Source organism: Nannobrachium achirus (genome assembly GCF_963921795.1).
Source record: "Nannobrachium achirus genome assembly, chromosome: 7".
In the NCBI taxonomy this organism is placed as follows: Eukaryota; Metazoa; Chordata; class Actinopteri; order Myctophiformes; family Myctophidae; genus Nannobrachium; species Nannobrachium achirus.
The window spans coordinates 49,739,813-49,754,863 of NC_137816.1; the positions used below are offsets into that span (position 1 = coordinate 49,739,813).

At 40.5% G+C, this 15,051-nt stretch overlaps 1 protein-coding gene across 1 annotated transcript; it reads right to left on the bottom strand.

The window, feature by feature from the left end:
* Positions 1-3,631: 3,631 nt before the first annotated feature.
* Positions 3,632-10,273, bottom strand: LOC308287962 (general transcription factor IIF subunit 2-like). Its single transcript, XM_080729304.1, has 9 exons — positions 10,138-10,273; positions 9,659-9,732; positions 9,446-9,464; positions 9,140-9,278; positions 6,847-6,885; positions 5,935-6,016; positions 5,073-5,172; positions 4,796-4,939; positions 3,632-4,139 (listed from the first exon to the last, which is right to left on the bottom strand). The coding sequence occupies exons 1-9, from the start codon at positions 10,207-10,209 to the stop codon at positions 4,017-4,019; spliced, it is 792 nt and encodes a 263-aa protein (XP_080585430.1). The 5' UTR covers positions 10,210-10,273; the 3' UTR covers positions 3,632-4,016.
* Between the last annotated feature and the right edge of the window lie 4,778 nt (positions 10,274-15,051).

A 15,051-nucleotide genomic window follows, 5' to 3' on the forward strand; every position in this document is an offset into this window, starting at 1 on the left:
ATCCCAAGACCGTTGGCCGACAAACATATTCCGATTTCTAGATTTCTTTGAGAATAAAAAGGTGCGTGTTGGGTGTATTTTTATGGAGTTACAGTATCGTTACCAAATTGCAGATGAACATTTAATATTAACATTATACCAACCCAATCAACAGAGAAACATTGCCCTTGTTGCTTTCTGCAAAACAGATCTATAACATCTCGATGTTTCATGGTAGGCGCTCCATCAGCAGCAGACTGAAGCCACAAGAGGTGTGCCTAAGAGAGATAGCCGAGCGACTTGCCTGCGCTGAGTGGTACGAAGCCTGCTGCTGCTGACTCAGCACCATTCAAATTGCATTTAATATGTTCTCATGTACTGTAGGCCTACTATATTTAGAAAACGTCTACATTCTACGTATTGTGACTTGCAGAAATGTACAGTGACCAAGTTTCCTCCGGTGCCCAGGCTGCACACTATAACATGACTATCAATTTCCTCTGCACTCTGCACATAAAGATTTTGACCACGTCTTTCCAGCCTGTCAAACCTCTGGAGAACTTGCTGAAACACAGTAAATCCCTGAATATCTTTCACATATTTTGAATATAGTTTTACTTTTCAGAACCTTTGACAATGCCTAAATAAAAGCCTGGGTACCGAGGCTAGACAATGCCAAATGTTACATCCCTTTAGAAAGTTGAAAGTTACACAGTAGCGGCTGGTTACCTCCCGTCTTCATTGTTTCAATGTACACTCAACAGGCGTCATCAGCATGGCGGGGGCACAGGGGTGCAGTCGGTAGTGCTGTCGCCTCACAGCTAGAAGGTCCTGGGTTCGATTCCTGCCGTGGGCCCTGGGGGCGTGTTCTCTCCTCCACGTCATCAGTGCCCATACCCTAGGTGGGATTTGGCAAAAGGGCCTTTCTGTGTAGTTATTTGTGAGGGTAGGTAACCTCACAAATAACATGCATTAATCCTGGTATCTATACTGCCTCCCCTTGGCCAGCCGGGGCGCCTGATGGAGGGGAAAGGAACGGTGTCAGACCGCCATTCCGAAACACCTCCATTCCGAAACAGGGTTAGGGTTAGGGTTTGGGTTAGGGTTAGGGGTAGGGTTAGGGGTAGGGTTAGGGTTAGGGTAAGGGTTAGGGTAAGGGTTAGGGTTAGGGTTAGGGTTAGAAGTCAATGTTCGGAATGGCGGTGTTTCGGAATGGCGGGGTGTAACCGAAAGTAACTGGTTGGAATAACGTGTTCCTTCCACGCGCTACGTCCAACTGGGGAAACTCCCCCATCAGGTGAAAAGAAGCGACTTTGACTCCTGATGCATAGAAGGGAGCATGAGGTCAGTCCGTTGCTCTACCCATGTTGGCAGAGGGAGTGTAGAGCCCAGAATTACATACATTAGATAATTGACACCGGGTGAAAAGTGGGTTACAAAATTGTGGGATAAAAATGTAAAAGAAAAAAAGCATGGCAGGCATGGCAGGGGAGAGTAGGGCTACCACACACAAATAGGCCTAGATAATTGGACATGAACATTTTAACTATAATTATTTTTTTCTTCACTCTTTATACCATACATGGGCAACTGGCGGCCCGGGGGCCACATGCGGCCCACAGGTTCATATCGGAATACTGATATATTATTGATTTCAGCTGTTATAATTCCAAACATGACCTGCTTTAATTCCGTCAGTCTATATTAGTAGCTTATTGTCTAGTATAGTAGTATTAAAATGTATTTTTTTTTTATGTCGAATGTATTTGTATTTAGGTTCATAAAGTTAACATAAATCAAAATGGTACATTTCAGGATTCCAATTAAAAAATAACAAAATTATTCAGGATTCCAATTAAAAAATAACAACAAAATTATTCAGGATTCCAATTCAAAGAAGCACAAAATAGCCGATCTACAAGCTCAAAAGAGCTTGTAGATCTGCTATTTTTTGCTTCTTTTGTATGAGATACTAGAATGACAAAGTAGGACATAGCAATATGCAATGTGGCCCTCTGGAGTGAAGGTGGAAATATAGTGGCCCTCGCCATCATCAAAGTTGCCCACCCCTGCTTTATACCATCCCCCCAAATGATTTTGTGGGCCAGTTTGGACTAACATTGGGCTGTGTGATGTCTATAATTGTGTTTATTATATTCATTCCTATGTGATCTCTTGCAAAACACCTTCCATTTCTTTACGTATGGAATTTGGCTCAAGTATGTTCATTTTGTTTTACTTTTTCACAGATTTTGGAAACAAGCAGAAGAAAACATTTCGATCAATTAAGGTGCTAATAATATTCCATCTATAAAGCAATTTCAGGGAACTCAGATGCACTTAAAACAAATATATATTATTCCACTTAATCCGTCAAATGAATGCATTTCCTTGGGCTGAAGACTTTAGGTAATATTTTGTTACCTTGTGTCACCAGGATTTCCTGGTAACATAAGGATCCAGCAAATGTATACATCTGTATCTATAAGTAGCCTTAATAATAAGTATATAATTGTAATGGCTGTGCATGCAGGCATCTCTTCTGCTTGTTTCATTTTAGTGTGAAAGCTCATTAGGGATTCACTATGTTTAGAGATGTTTTTGACACAGTAGTCTACAGTGCCCTATAGTATGTTCTAATCTACATTTAATAATTTAATTCAAGGGGGTTTATTTGGCAGGGGAAACAAAGCAACTGTCTAATAAAAAATCAAACCTCGGTTCGAAGTGAAGCGGTGAATCTTAGTATAGAATTGTCTGGAGAGCCGGTATGACAGCCAGTATAATAATAGGTTTTAAAAAAATATATAAAAAGTCCTGCTTGTCTCTTGTTTGTCAACTGCATCCCTCTATAATTATTTCAGTTTCTGTTATCTTTGTGGCCTACTAAATTTTTCAACTTCTGCTAGATTTTCAATGTATTTACTCTTGTCTGCCTTAATGCTCCTTTTTACCATTCTGTTAGCATCTGTATATTCTTATTTTGCCTTTGCTTTTGCTCTTATGCGGCTATTTGTCATTGCTGCAATAGGTGAGACCTATTGCATGTACAAGACAGATAAAACCTGAAGGCCAAATTATCATGTGAAGCTTGACCAATCCTCAAAGTATCCATTCATCTGACCGGGAGGGACACCGCACACATATTCTGGACGTACAGGACAGATAAAGCCTATTCATTCTGAACTGAAATGACCATATATGGACATGGGACACACATTTTGCTTTTTGAAAAAGCCTATTCATTCTGGACTGATATTTTGCACGTACAGGACAGGAAAAACCTGTTCATTCTGGCCTGGAGTGACCATATATGGACATGAGGTGACATACATTGTGCTTTTGAAAAACCCTGTTCATTCTGGACTGAGATCACCATATATGGTAATTAAACGGACATTCTGTTTTTGAAAAAGCCTGTTCATTCTGGACTAAAATGACCATATATGGGCGTGATACACACAAAGCCACTCATAGGAAGCGGTTTTCACCGCTTCAAAAAAAGAAAAGAAATGCATTTATCGGTCAAACTCAAGCAGAACAATCCATTTCATTTAATTCAAACTACTGTAACTAGGTATAGGCAATCGAATCATTTCCATAATTCTCTAAACTGCTTTAGTAACAAAGCAAACTAGTGTCTTCATTCAGTATGTAAACAATTTTATTCAACATTTATTTATTGAAAACAATTAAATTCTAAGTATAACACAATAAGAAGGTTGCTGCAAGGATGCCTTATGCAGAGACCACTGATACTAATGAAAATACATTTCACATCCTGTTCATCAGCTGAGTCAAGAGTGCAGCAACATAACATACAGAACGTCATACAGAACCTCATAAAAATGTATTAACAGGAAATAAACAAATCTTGTGTTAAAACATCTTGATGGAATTGCCATCCCTAAAGGTTCAAGCAAACACAATATACAGACCCTCATAAAACATGGAAGAAAAAGACTCCAAAATATGAACAAATTGTACATTAAAACATATTGAAGGAAATTCTATCCCTAAAGGTGTTGAAGACAAAGCTATTCATCCATCTTCTCATCGCCTTGGTAATGTCTGTACTCTGGCCTGAGTTCCCATGTGTTTTTGTGAGTTCCCTTCACATTGTAGATGCCTATGTCATGCAGGATTTCCTTCAAGTAATTCTGGAAGAAGAAATATCAGCTAGTGAGGAGGAGGGTCAACTAATGTTGCTTGTTTTGTCCAATCCATTTTAGGCTACACAATGAGCGTTTAGGAGCGCTTCATGCATTAAAGGGATATTTCACGTAATATTTTTTGGGTAATTTTGTCGTCTACTCAGGCTTAGTTTTTAAGTTGCTTGATTCAGAATTTAGATATTTGATATTCATTATATCATACATGGCCCCTTCCTATACAAACCCATTGTAACTTATAACTCAATTTCTTTGGAGTGAAATATCCCTTTAAGGTAACTTTAAGGTAACTTGAAAAATAGTTTCACGTAGCCAGACAAACTCTGCTTACTGATACATCTGGGGGAATCTAAATGTAATAAATGGTCTTGGAACAATGTCCACTGCTTTAAATATGAATTCTGATACTGTCCCATATGACGGACCAGCCTAAAGTCTTTGCCTTGGTTTTGCGAAGCTGTAACGTTTTAATTTCCAAATTGTTTCCATCTGATTAGTTTTAGCACATTCACTGAATTTGGGCAGAGATCTGAACATTTCATTTCAATGTCTGCCATGTTGCTACCTGCTGCGTGTCAAAACATAACTTTGAACCTAAGGTTTTCAGAGCCAATGACATTAAGAGCTGATGTCATTATCCTTACCACAGGCTGCTTGGTGATGTCCACCAGGTCTTTGATGTTGTAGTATTGGTGCTTTTCAAAGGCAGAGAACAACATGTCCAACACTTGCTGCTTGTCAGCCCTGGCCCGCTTGCCCTCCTCCTTCTTCTTCTTGTCATATTCACGCTTTAGCAAATAAATCATAACAGTTAAGGTAAGAAATGTATTTCTCACATATATACCAAGTATGTCAGTGTAGTAAGTAACTTGTGAAACAAGACAGTTTGGATGTACAAGGCATAGGAGCCATTTTTCTTACATTGTAAGCATGGTTAGCTACAGGTTTGTAGTTGTTGGTGACAGCTTTGTCCAACTGCTGAGACAACCTGACAGGCTTGGTGGACTCTTCAATTTGTATCCTGTCAAATGACAATCACAATCACTTCCGTTCACAAAATGAATCTGTGCCAGTGACATTAGAGACCTATTACAATGTGTGCACATGGAAGCTGATAGGGTATACATCCTTTTAAATAAACAATTTTTGGACACTGCTCCTGCTCCTACTCTTGTTTTATACACCTACACACTAATCATGGCTGTGCAAACGTTTCATGAATCCGACGTCAGGTTCTAGTATGTCTATGAGGAACTATGTGTGGGTGTGGGTTATGTTCAATGTATTGCTTTGTGGGGTGATCAAGCCATGTTTTGCTTTGTGTGTATCATAATTAGTATTCATTTATTTTTTCTATCTGCCTGTGTGTCTTTGTTTTGTCTGAATAACTTCAGGGTATGAAATCTATAATTGTCCACTCCTTGCTGGAGTAGGATTACGCAATTTCTTTTATATTTTTGATAGCCTACTTGTCTTGCATACTAATCCTGCATGTTTTTGTATGTTGTTCTTCTTACCCTGTAGTACAATGATAGTATGGCATTTATATGACTGTGCATCGCTTTTTCCTATGTGGGTGTTTCACATAAAATGTAAGTACGCCATTATTTAATGTATGCCCTGAATCCTGAATAAACAAAACTGTGAAGGAAAACAAAAAGGAGAGAGAGAAAAAAATAATCCAACGTCAGTTTTAGGAACAGTATAGTAGTAGACAGAGTTTTGTGAATGACGAATAATGTGAGATTTATCGGTTGTGTGTGCGCTTCCATAGCATACTTACCTCTTCAACTTCATGTAGCTTTCACTGACAGCTGGTCTGCATTCTGCTCTCTGCACCACCACTCCCTCCAAAGCTATTTTATCTACAACAGATGAGATTTAATCAAAACTTTAATCCACACTGCAAATGTGTGCGTGTTGTTCCCATTCATTTTCAATCCATATCTTATTAACAGGAAAGGGTGTGTGTGTGTGTCTCTGTGTGAAGTTGTGAGTAGAACCTATGGTAACAACTCAAGATACTTTCACAAACCTTCCACTTGAAAGCAGAGTTCATTTCTGCTGTTTACAGCATATGAATCCAGTCCAATTCAATCAATGCTGGGGTGCACCTGTTCTTTATTTCTTGAATTTCAATCAATTGAAATCAGATCTACATGTGAACATTCCTTTAACCAACACTGCACCACAACAGCCTCTTACCAACAAATGGCATCCAAGCTAACATCAGCAAGCTTTACTCTGAAATGCCTTGACCCTTTTTTGACCACAGCCTTTCTAACCTCTGCTCTAGACTCACAAGTCAGTCTCTAACACTTCTCTAGAGACATCTAGAGACATTCATATTCATATTGGTGCAGCGACATGATTTGTTTCCAAATCAGTAGGCATAGCTTTGTTAACAGCTCTTCGCACCGGGCCGGTGTTCCCGTTACTACCTTGGCATTTAAAAGTCCCTAGACTTATCAGTAGGCGGAGATCTCCAATCGTCTGACACTAATCCTCTACAGACACGTTGCTCCATAAGTGGACCAGAGTGGATAATTCTAATCCCAAGGGACAAACCATTCAAAACCAATATTTGATGCCAAAAGGAACCACATTCCAAAAAAGAAAACAAAACCCACATCCTGCATGTTTCCCATCGCTGCAGCCTCTGAGACCCTCTGGGGATTGAGACGGAGGAACTCACCTGGACCTGCCCCCGAACCTGAGCTCTCTTCTGATTGGCCTACAGGAAGGGAGGGAGGGATGGTGAAATGACAGCAGAGAGATGGAAGACGGAAGGAAGGGGGGGCGAACAATAAGAACCTCACCCAAGGGTTTAGTCACCCGTCAATCGCAGATGAGACGATTGATGATACACAGAGCTGCTTCTCCGTGTATACTATCCACAAACTTATGAGCACGATCGTGCACATGAGCAAGCAAGCATGCGCTCACACACAAGCGAGCACAAAGACACTCCACCAACATTTAAACGCATACACACCAGCGCACACGACACTCAAGTGTGCAACTAGGCACACAATACAAACAGGAACAGCACAAGCTCAAGTAGCGTCCATCGTAAAAAATAATAATAATAGAATTCATTATAATCCAAGGACAAGAGTGCTTGCGGCACATTCAATCAAAGACCTCCATGCACACACATTAAAGAAACTCTACAAAGATTGAGACAGATTTGTGTTGATTGACAGGTATATGTTAACAAGGTCCAAATCACACACAAAAGATCCCAACTTTTCAAAAGGCAGCTTGCAAAATGGTCTGTGATCATATATTGGCAATGAACTGAAAACCTCAAAAGAGAGAGAGGGAGAGAGAGAGAGAGAGAGAGAGAGAGAAAAAAAGTAGGCTAGTAGCACTAAGATTAAATAGAAATCAGGTATACATTCACATCTGAGCAGTAATTTATACATAATAAGGCAACTGAAAAAGGAACGTAAACAAGCGTTTCATACATGGAGGAGCAGGACAGGGGAAACAACATAAAATTCTCTTCTCTTTTCCCTTCAATGTTTACTTATCCATTACATACAGTATATTACTTATGATTCAAATTTATAGTAGACAATGACACACAAAGGGGAAAAGCTAAGAAAGATTAGGCTATACAGACAAGCAGAACATTGGAAAAGGTGTGTATTAGAGCCAGATGCACATGAAGAAGCAGAGTGGAATGAGTTCTTCCACTTTGGCACAAATAGAACTTACCCCTTAGCTGTTTTATGAATAGAAAACACAGTTAACCACTAAAGCTACAATCCGGGACTAATTTTAATGAATCAAACTTTATTTTAACTTCTCTGTATTGTAGAGTAGGTTCATAAAACATAACACATCAGCAGTCATTGGAGGTCGTCTCCCTACCACTGAGAAATGGACAAGTAGTGGCTGACAATGTCAATAAGGTAATTTGAAGAAGACATACAACCTACGGATTGTAGCTTTAATTAATGTTATACCATGGCCACAGATAATACAAATTTCCGAGATTGCAGGTGTCCATAAATGCTGTGTACCAGGACATCTCATGTCAAACATAGTCCTGGTCAAAGGTTTTGTCACTAAATGAATGCGTATCATAGATTAAACTGTATCTATAAAAACAGTAATAAATGTATTGTATTAGGCTGTTTGGACAAAGAATGGTTACCAAGACAACACAGCTTTTGGTAGCCGTTTTTTTGGTAACCGGCACAACTTGTCCGCTAACGCCTGACACTGTGGTTCCCCTGACACATCAATGTGACATCACAGGTTCAGAGCAGGGAAAACACCTGATACTGTGGTTCCCCTAGCACATCACTGTGACATCACAGTGATGTCAGATACTCAGAGCAGGGATCTCCATATATGGGCATACAAGGTGACATCACAGTGGTGTGGCTGGTGTATGTTGTGATGTCATGGGAACCACTCTAACAGAATCCCTTCTATGCCCATATATGGAGATCCCTGATCATCAATATTAAGCCCATATCCAACAGGACTTCATATGGGAATGCCCATATATGGAGGAAGACAGCCCATATCTGTGTGGCTGGATCTCCATGTATGGGCATAAAAGGGATTGTACAGTATGATGTCAGATGTGATAGACGTCATAGGATTTTCACATAAGGAATAACTGAGTAAGCATGTTTGGGGTCTCACAGCATATATCCATATACAGTACATGGATCTCCATATATGGGTAACTGGTCCGATATACATCACTGGACAGACGGCCAAGACATGGCGCTACCTCGCCGCTTGTCGCCCTCAGGCATCTTACTAGTACTGTATATAACGGACGCAGTAGAGGGTGACACTCTTTCTCGTCTATTATCTTCCAATATCAATATCACGTCTTGAGTTTCGTTTTCTATTGCTACCACCTTGAAACAAAAGGCAGTAACACAGGTGTTTTATTCTTGCATCCCAACTACTGAACGGTTTCTGCAACAGGCAGCTTACTATTAGGTCAACAGGCTCACCTGAGGAGGTCTCAGTGAAGACAGCCAATGTCTGACCTCCCACTGTCTGCATGGTGAACGGATGCTCACGAGGTGCAGACACAGTGCTGCCTCCGGAGCAGTCGATCACTGTCAGCTCTTCATTCAAAGTGAAAGACACCTGTAGACGAGCATCATACACAACAATAGGTTTGGTGCCAATTGGTACAGTGCTCAAACACAATTTGCTGTGAACACACAGACAGACAGGTTGAAGCCTGGCAAAAAAAGAAAAAACGATTAGAGAATTGGTGTATCCACATTAAAACAAAATTGACAATCACATACCTCTGCTTTCCCCTGGTTCCTGAAAGAAACAGCATAATTCAATTCAAAATCCAAGGCTTTTTATTTAAGGTGTAATAAGAAATACCTTTGCAAACTAACATTGCAAACTAATAATAACATAACACCAATTTTCAAGACAGCAGTAGTACATACATCAGTCAGTCATGTATGTTCATGTAACTATCATAGCTCTAGCTGCTTCAGTTCACTTACTTGCCAATTCTTATTTTCCCCACCTCGCCTCTCCCAGGCGCCTTTGCCCATTGTTGAGCCAAATATTTGGGCACCTGCACAACAGACATCAGAATACAGATATGTTACCAATGCAATCAGATGATGGACAGCAGCTGTTAAGGTTTTGTGCTGATCACTTTAAAAACACCAGCCATGCCTATGCCAGTTGTCTTCATTACAAGTGGTCTCTGAACTGCGTAGTAGTTAGTACTTTAACACAATGAACTAGCCTTGGATCAACTCAAACTCGAGAATACATCATGTATAATAGTCTGGAATGGACATAAGGCTAACAATGAACGTTATGTCTAGTTAGGATAAACACGAAAAATAACGGAAACAACTCACACTGATTGTTCATAAAGTGCCGCTAACGGCTAACGTTATGCTAACGATTATTAACATTTAGCAGAAGAAACTTTATCCTGTAAAATTATCAGAAAGAATCCCCCCTCTACCTTTACGAGCCATACACCAGTGTTCTGTTTAGCACCAGTTAAATCGACGTCTCCTTTCTCTCTCTCAGACATGTTTTAAAGTTAATAATAAAGGATAAATGAGATTCTACAGGACACAGAGGCTACAACAGCACAGAGCACAGCAGCGTCTAGCTGAATGTGCTCTGGGACGTTCGCGAACGAATCGAGTATTTTGATCGGCTCTTTAAAATGAACGATGGGATCCGGTTCGCAGTAGGGAGCCGTTCCTTTCTAATGAACATGTGGTGGGACTGGGAAGTACTCAAATTCGTATTCTTTACGTAAGTAAAAAAGCATCAATGCTGCAATGTAGAAATACTCTGCCACAATTAAGTTGAAGTTCGGAATTAAAATGTAGGCTACTTCAGTAAAAGTACAAAAGTATTGGTATCAAAAATGTACTTAAAGTACCAAAAGAGTGGAAAGTATTCATTGTGCAGAATGTCGCGTTTCACAGGTTTTCCAATGAATACAATTTAAAAAAATCTTTTGAAAATAGTAGATCTACAAGCTCACAATGCGTAGCAATGCGACACATGTGAGCGTCCCTTGTCTGCTGTTAACCGGAATGGTTTCCAGTGGAAATAAGCTTAGTCTTTTCATGGATCTCCTTTTAGTAGACCTTGTACCAGTGAACTGTACCGTCATGAAACTGTACCTTTTCCTATGCAAACTTCTAATAAAGTCTTCAATCAATCAATCAAAAAGTGTCCCGCAGATAATGCTACAGTAAAGTCTTGCGGAAACAGATGGATAGGGTTGAATTGATTTGTAATTCTAATCTTAAACGAGTCTTTTGAACGGCTCTTTGAAAGGAACGGATCCCAGAGATCCAGCTCACTTCATAGAGCCATAAATCCCATCTCTTGAACGGTGTTTCTTCTTCTTTGGGGTTATACAGCGTACACATGGTTGTAAATTGCACTTTGTGTTGCATTACTGCCACCTTCTGGAGTAAGTGAACTCCTGCGCTGATCCCATCCATGCTGATCCCTAAATGAAACCGGGTGGCAACTGGTAGCAACTGGGGTGGCATTGCATAGTCTGACTGGCAATGGCATAGATAGAACTGATGTTCTATGCCACACTTTTTCACAAAGTAGTGCATTGCAAGATAGAGGGCGCCAGATCCCTTTTAGTCACACCCTACCACTACTTCCTGTTCATCCACAGAGCATTGATTCTATTTGTTTTCTCCATTAGATTAAAGTGCTTTATTTTCACTTTTTTCAACTTTTATTACTCGTCAAAATACATTTTATTTGTCTGCCTCATCTTTTTACCATCCCAAGTAATAAAAGTTGAAAAAGGTGAAAAGAAATCTAATGGAGAAAACAACTAGAATCAATGCTCTGTGGATGAACAGGAAGTAGTGGTAGGGTGTGACTAAAAGGGATCTGGCGCCCTCTATCTTGCAATGCACTACTTCCATGAATTATGTTGCAGACATGAGACATCCATAATGTTCAGATGGCTGCTGCTACTCGTGACTTGTAAATGAGTAGGCCTAAGCCCCGTCTGTTATTTTTATTCTTTTTATGTTCTGCTTTTGTAATTGATGTTATGTAAAGTACTCTGTTCTATCTGTCTGTCTTTCAATATTATGAGATACATAAAGTGGTTACTGTGTAAGCCGTAATGCTTACTAGGATCTCCTTTTAGTTGACCTTGTACCAGTGATTTGTGCTGTCATGAAACACACACACACACACACACACACACACACACACACACACACACACACACACACACACACACAGAGAGAGAGAGAGAGAGAGAGAGACACAGAGAGACAAAGAGCATTCCAATGTGTAGTGGCTATTTGTCCTCCAAACAGAGTTAACAGACCATTTCAAAAGGCCACTGATAGTGTGGAGATTTAAGGGGAGCAAATGCTAATTTCGTGCAAATTTGTCTTAAAGCGCAAAATTTTGCACAGATGTAGCCCAGGGCTTGCTCTAATGATTTAGCTAGGGCGCCGGAGCCGACGACCTTCGGGGTCGCCACAGCGGCCAAATCAAGTTGGGCTCCCATTGACTTTCTATACAGGAGGAAAATACCCAGAAAAACTTTTTTTTTTCTGGGTATTTAAGTAGGATGTGAGGGGTCTGTCATGATGCTGAATCCATTGCAGGCATTTGTTTTGCACAAAAAACATTCCGTGGGCTACAAATGGCCCCAGAAAACGATGGTTTAGTGATGAAAAGTGATGAATCATCACTTTTCAGAGTTTTGTGGGTTTTTTCTGGAGCTGTGGTGACCCCGAAGGTCGCCGACTTGGGCGCCCTAGCTAAATCATTAGAGCATGCCCTGAGCTACATCTGTGCAAAACGTTGCACTTTTAGACTGATTAGCACGAGAAAAAAAAACCCTAAGGCCTTGTTTTCTGAGGCCATTTCTAGCCCAAGGAATGTTTTTTGTGCAAAAGAAATGCCTGCAATAGACGGGTTTCTTGTTTACAAACATTGAGACTAAATGCACAGGTGACTGTATCATGTAATCAATTCCGTCCTATCCCCAAACCTGTTGTTTTGGGGAGCGCTGGTTTCATTGGCTAATTTTGGAACCGACCTGCGCACGCATCTAGTTCTTATCAGTGTAACGTGGACCAGAAACGCGTGAATGGATTCAGCATCATGACAAACCCCAAGTTAGACCCCTCAGATCCTACTTAAATACCCAGAAAAAAAAGTTTTTCTGGGTATTTTCCTCCTGTATAGAATGTCAATGGGAGCCCAACTTGATTTGGCCGCTGTGGCGACCCCGAAGGTCGTCGGCTCGGGCGCCCTAGCTAAATCATTGGAGCAAGCCCTGGGCTACATCTGTGCAAAATGTTGCGCTTTAAGACAAATTTGCACGAAATTAGCATTTGCTCCCCTTAAATCCCCACACTATGAGGCACCAGGTACATCTTACACAGGGAATGAGTCCAATGTCCAAGCCAGAAAGTGCATTTTGTGGTGTTTTATTTCAGCTCTGGATCACAGTACAAAAGATGTAAAATTGTCTGCATATTGCCCATGAACTTCAAAATAAGAGTATTTAGCTGTAACTCAAAAATTAACTAAAATAATACGTAAACTGAATTAAACAAAACAAAATAACATAGGAATCAAATAATATAGCAAATAAATGACAAACTGAATAGCTCCCACAAATTGTATCAAGTAGATCTTAAAGTTTCAATACCCCAATTAATAGCCTACCAGTCCAGGATTACATGAATAATGACCACCAACAGACTGGAGGCAGTTTAGAGGTTCAGTGTCTTTGCTCAAGGACACCTCACTTATCTGGGGGGAAACTTTACTCTACTACTTCCTGAGCCACCGGTCAGGTGGGTGCACAGATGAACACAATTAAGATTTACAGTTTTCATGGGAGCTCTCCTTCTCAATGTTGTGGCCCTCGGCTTGGTACCCTAGACATAATTTGGCCCTTGGGGAAAACCAATTGGGGAACCCTGCCCTAGACGAATATATCGTGACATGCGCTTTAAACAGTGTAGTAAGATGACCCATTCTTGTTCTGTGAATGTAATTCCAATGTCTTTTTCTCATACAGTTTTCAGGGCACTGGTGGTGCTGTATTTCTGCAGCAGCACTTAGTAGTAGAGCGATGCCTCGTGACCCTTACCATAACCTGCAAATGAAATAATAATAAAAGAAGGGGTCTCCATATTTTGAGGAGAGCAATTCTTTGTACATAATGCCAGTGTTGTTTATAAATTCAGCCTGTAAGTAATTCAAATATTTAAGATCCTGGTCTCTGTAGAGGTCACCAAGCACTGCTACACCCTTTTCCCACCCATTCCTTCCAGTAGAAGGAAGATTTACCAACGCGTACACAAGGTTAAACCATAGAGGTCCTATTTAAAAAGGGATCAAAGTTAAAAATATTAGCTGACTTTTTCCAGACCCCCTGGCCTTAAGACATATGACAACCCTGGATGATGGAACACTTGGGGGCAAGGAGGCCAAGGCACAGGCAATCAGAGGGAGAGCGGAACAAAATCCTTCCACATCAAACCACGGAGGCGCCCATTCTGGAGGGAGTGACCACGGGAGAGTGTTTTCTGCAGGTGATTCAGTCCGAGTGTATCAAAGGGTGTGCGTTTGGAAATGCGCACCGGGTGTGTGCTCAGTGTAGTGAGTGCCTAAACCTAACCCTAATCCTAACCTCAGTAAAACTATGCCTAAACCTAACCCTAACCTCAGTAAAACTATGCCTAAACCTAACCCCAACCACACCCGGTGCGCATTTCCGAACGCACCCTTTGATACACTCGGACTGAATCACCTGCTGAAAACACTCTCCCGAGTGACCACTGTGCCAAACGCCGTAGTGAAGGCGTACTTCAGATATACAGTGTGCTGATAGTTTGTAGAAAATGTCTCCTGTTGCGTTTGAGTTAATCTCATTTAGGGGACTAGGAGCACCAGTTTAGCCATCATTCGATCTATCCTTATCCAAGTTTCCTGTTGCGTTTGAGTTCAAGCTGATTAAGGACCACCAGTCTGGCCTTCACCCTACCCTTATCCAAGCATGGCCTCCATTGATTTCTTTCAAATTCCTACACATACACGCTTATATTTTATTATGCTGAACCATAATGGCCGGTGCACCTTAAAGGCATTAATATAAAATGTTGGTTAGATGGCATTTCAGTCGAATCTTTCAAAATACTGTGAAATACGGTACATAATAATACACTAACATTGTCTAAGGGAAACCAAAATCATTTTCTAAATATGAAATCCCATGAGAATGTAAGAAATATATAAGAAAATAGAATACATTCTTGTCAAGGCTTACAACAAAACAATAAAAACCACAAATATTCAAAGAGCTTTATGGAAATCATAGAACTGGATAAAAAAGCAACATGTACAA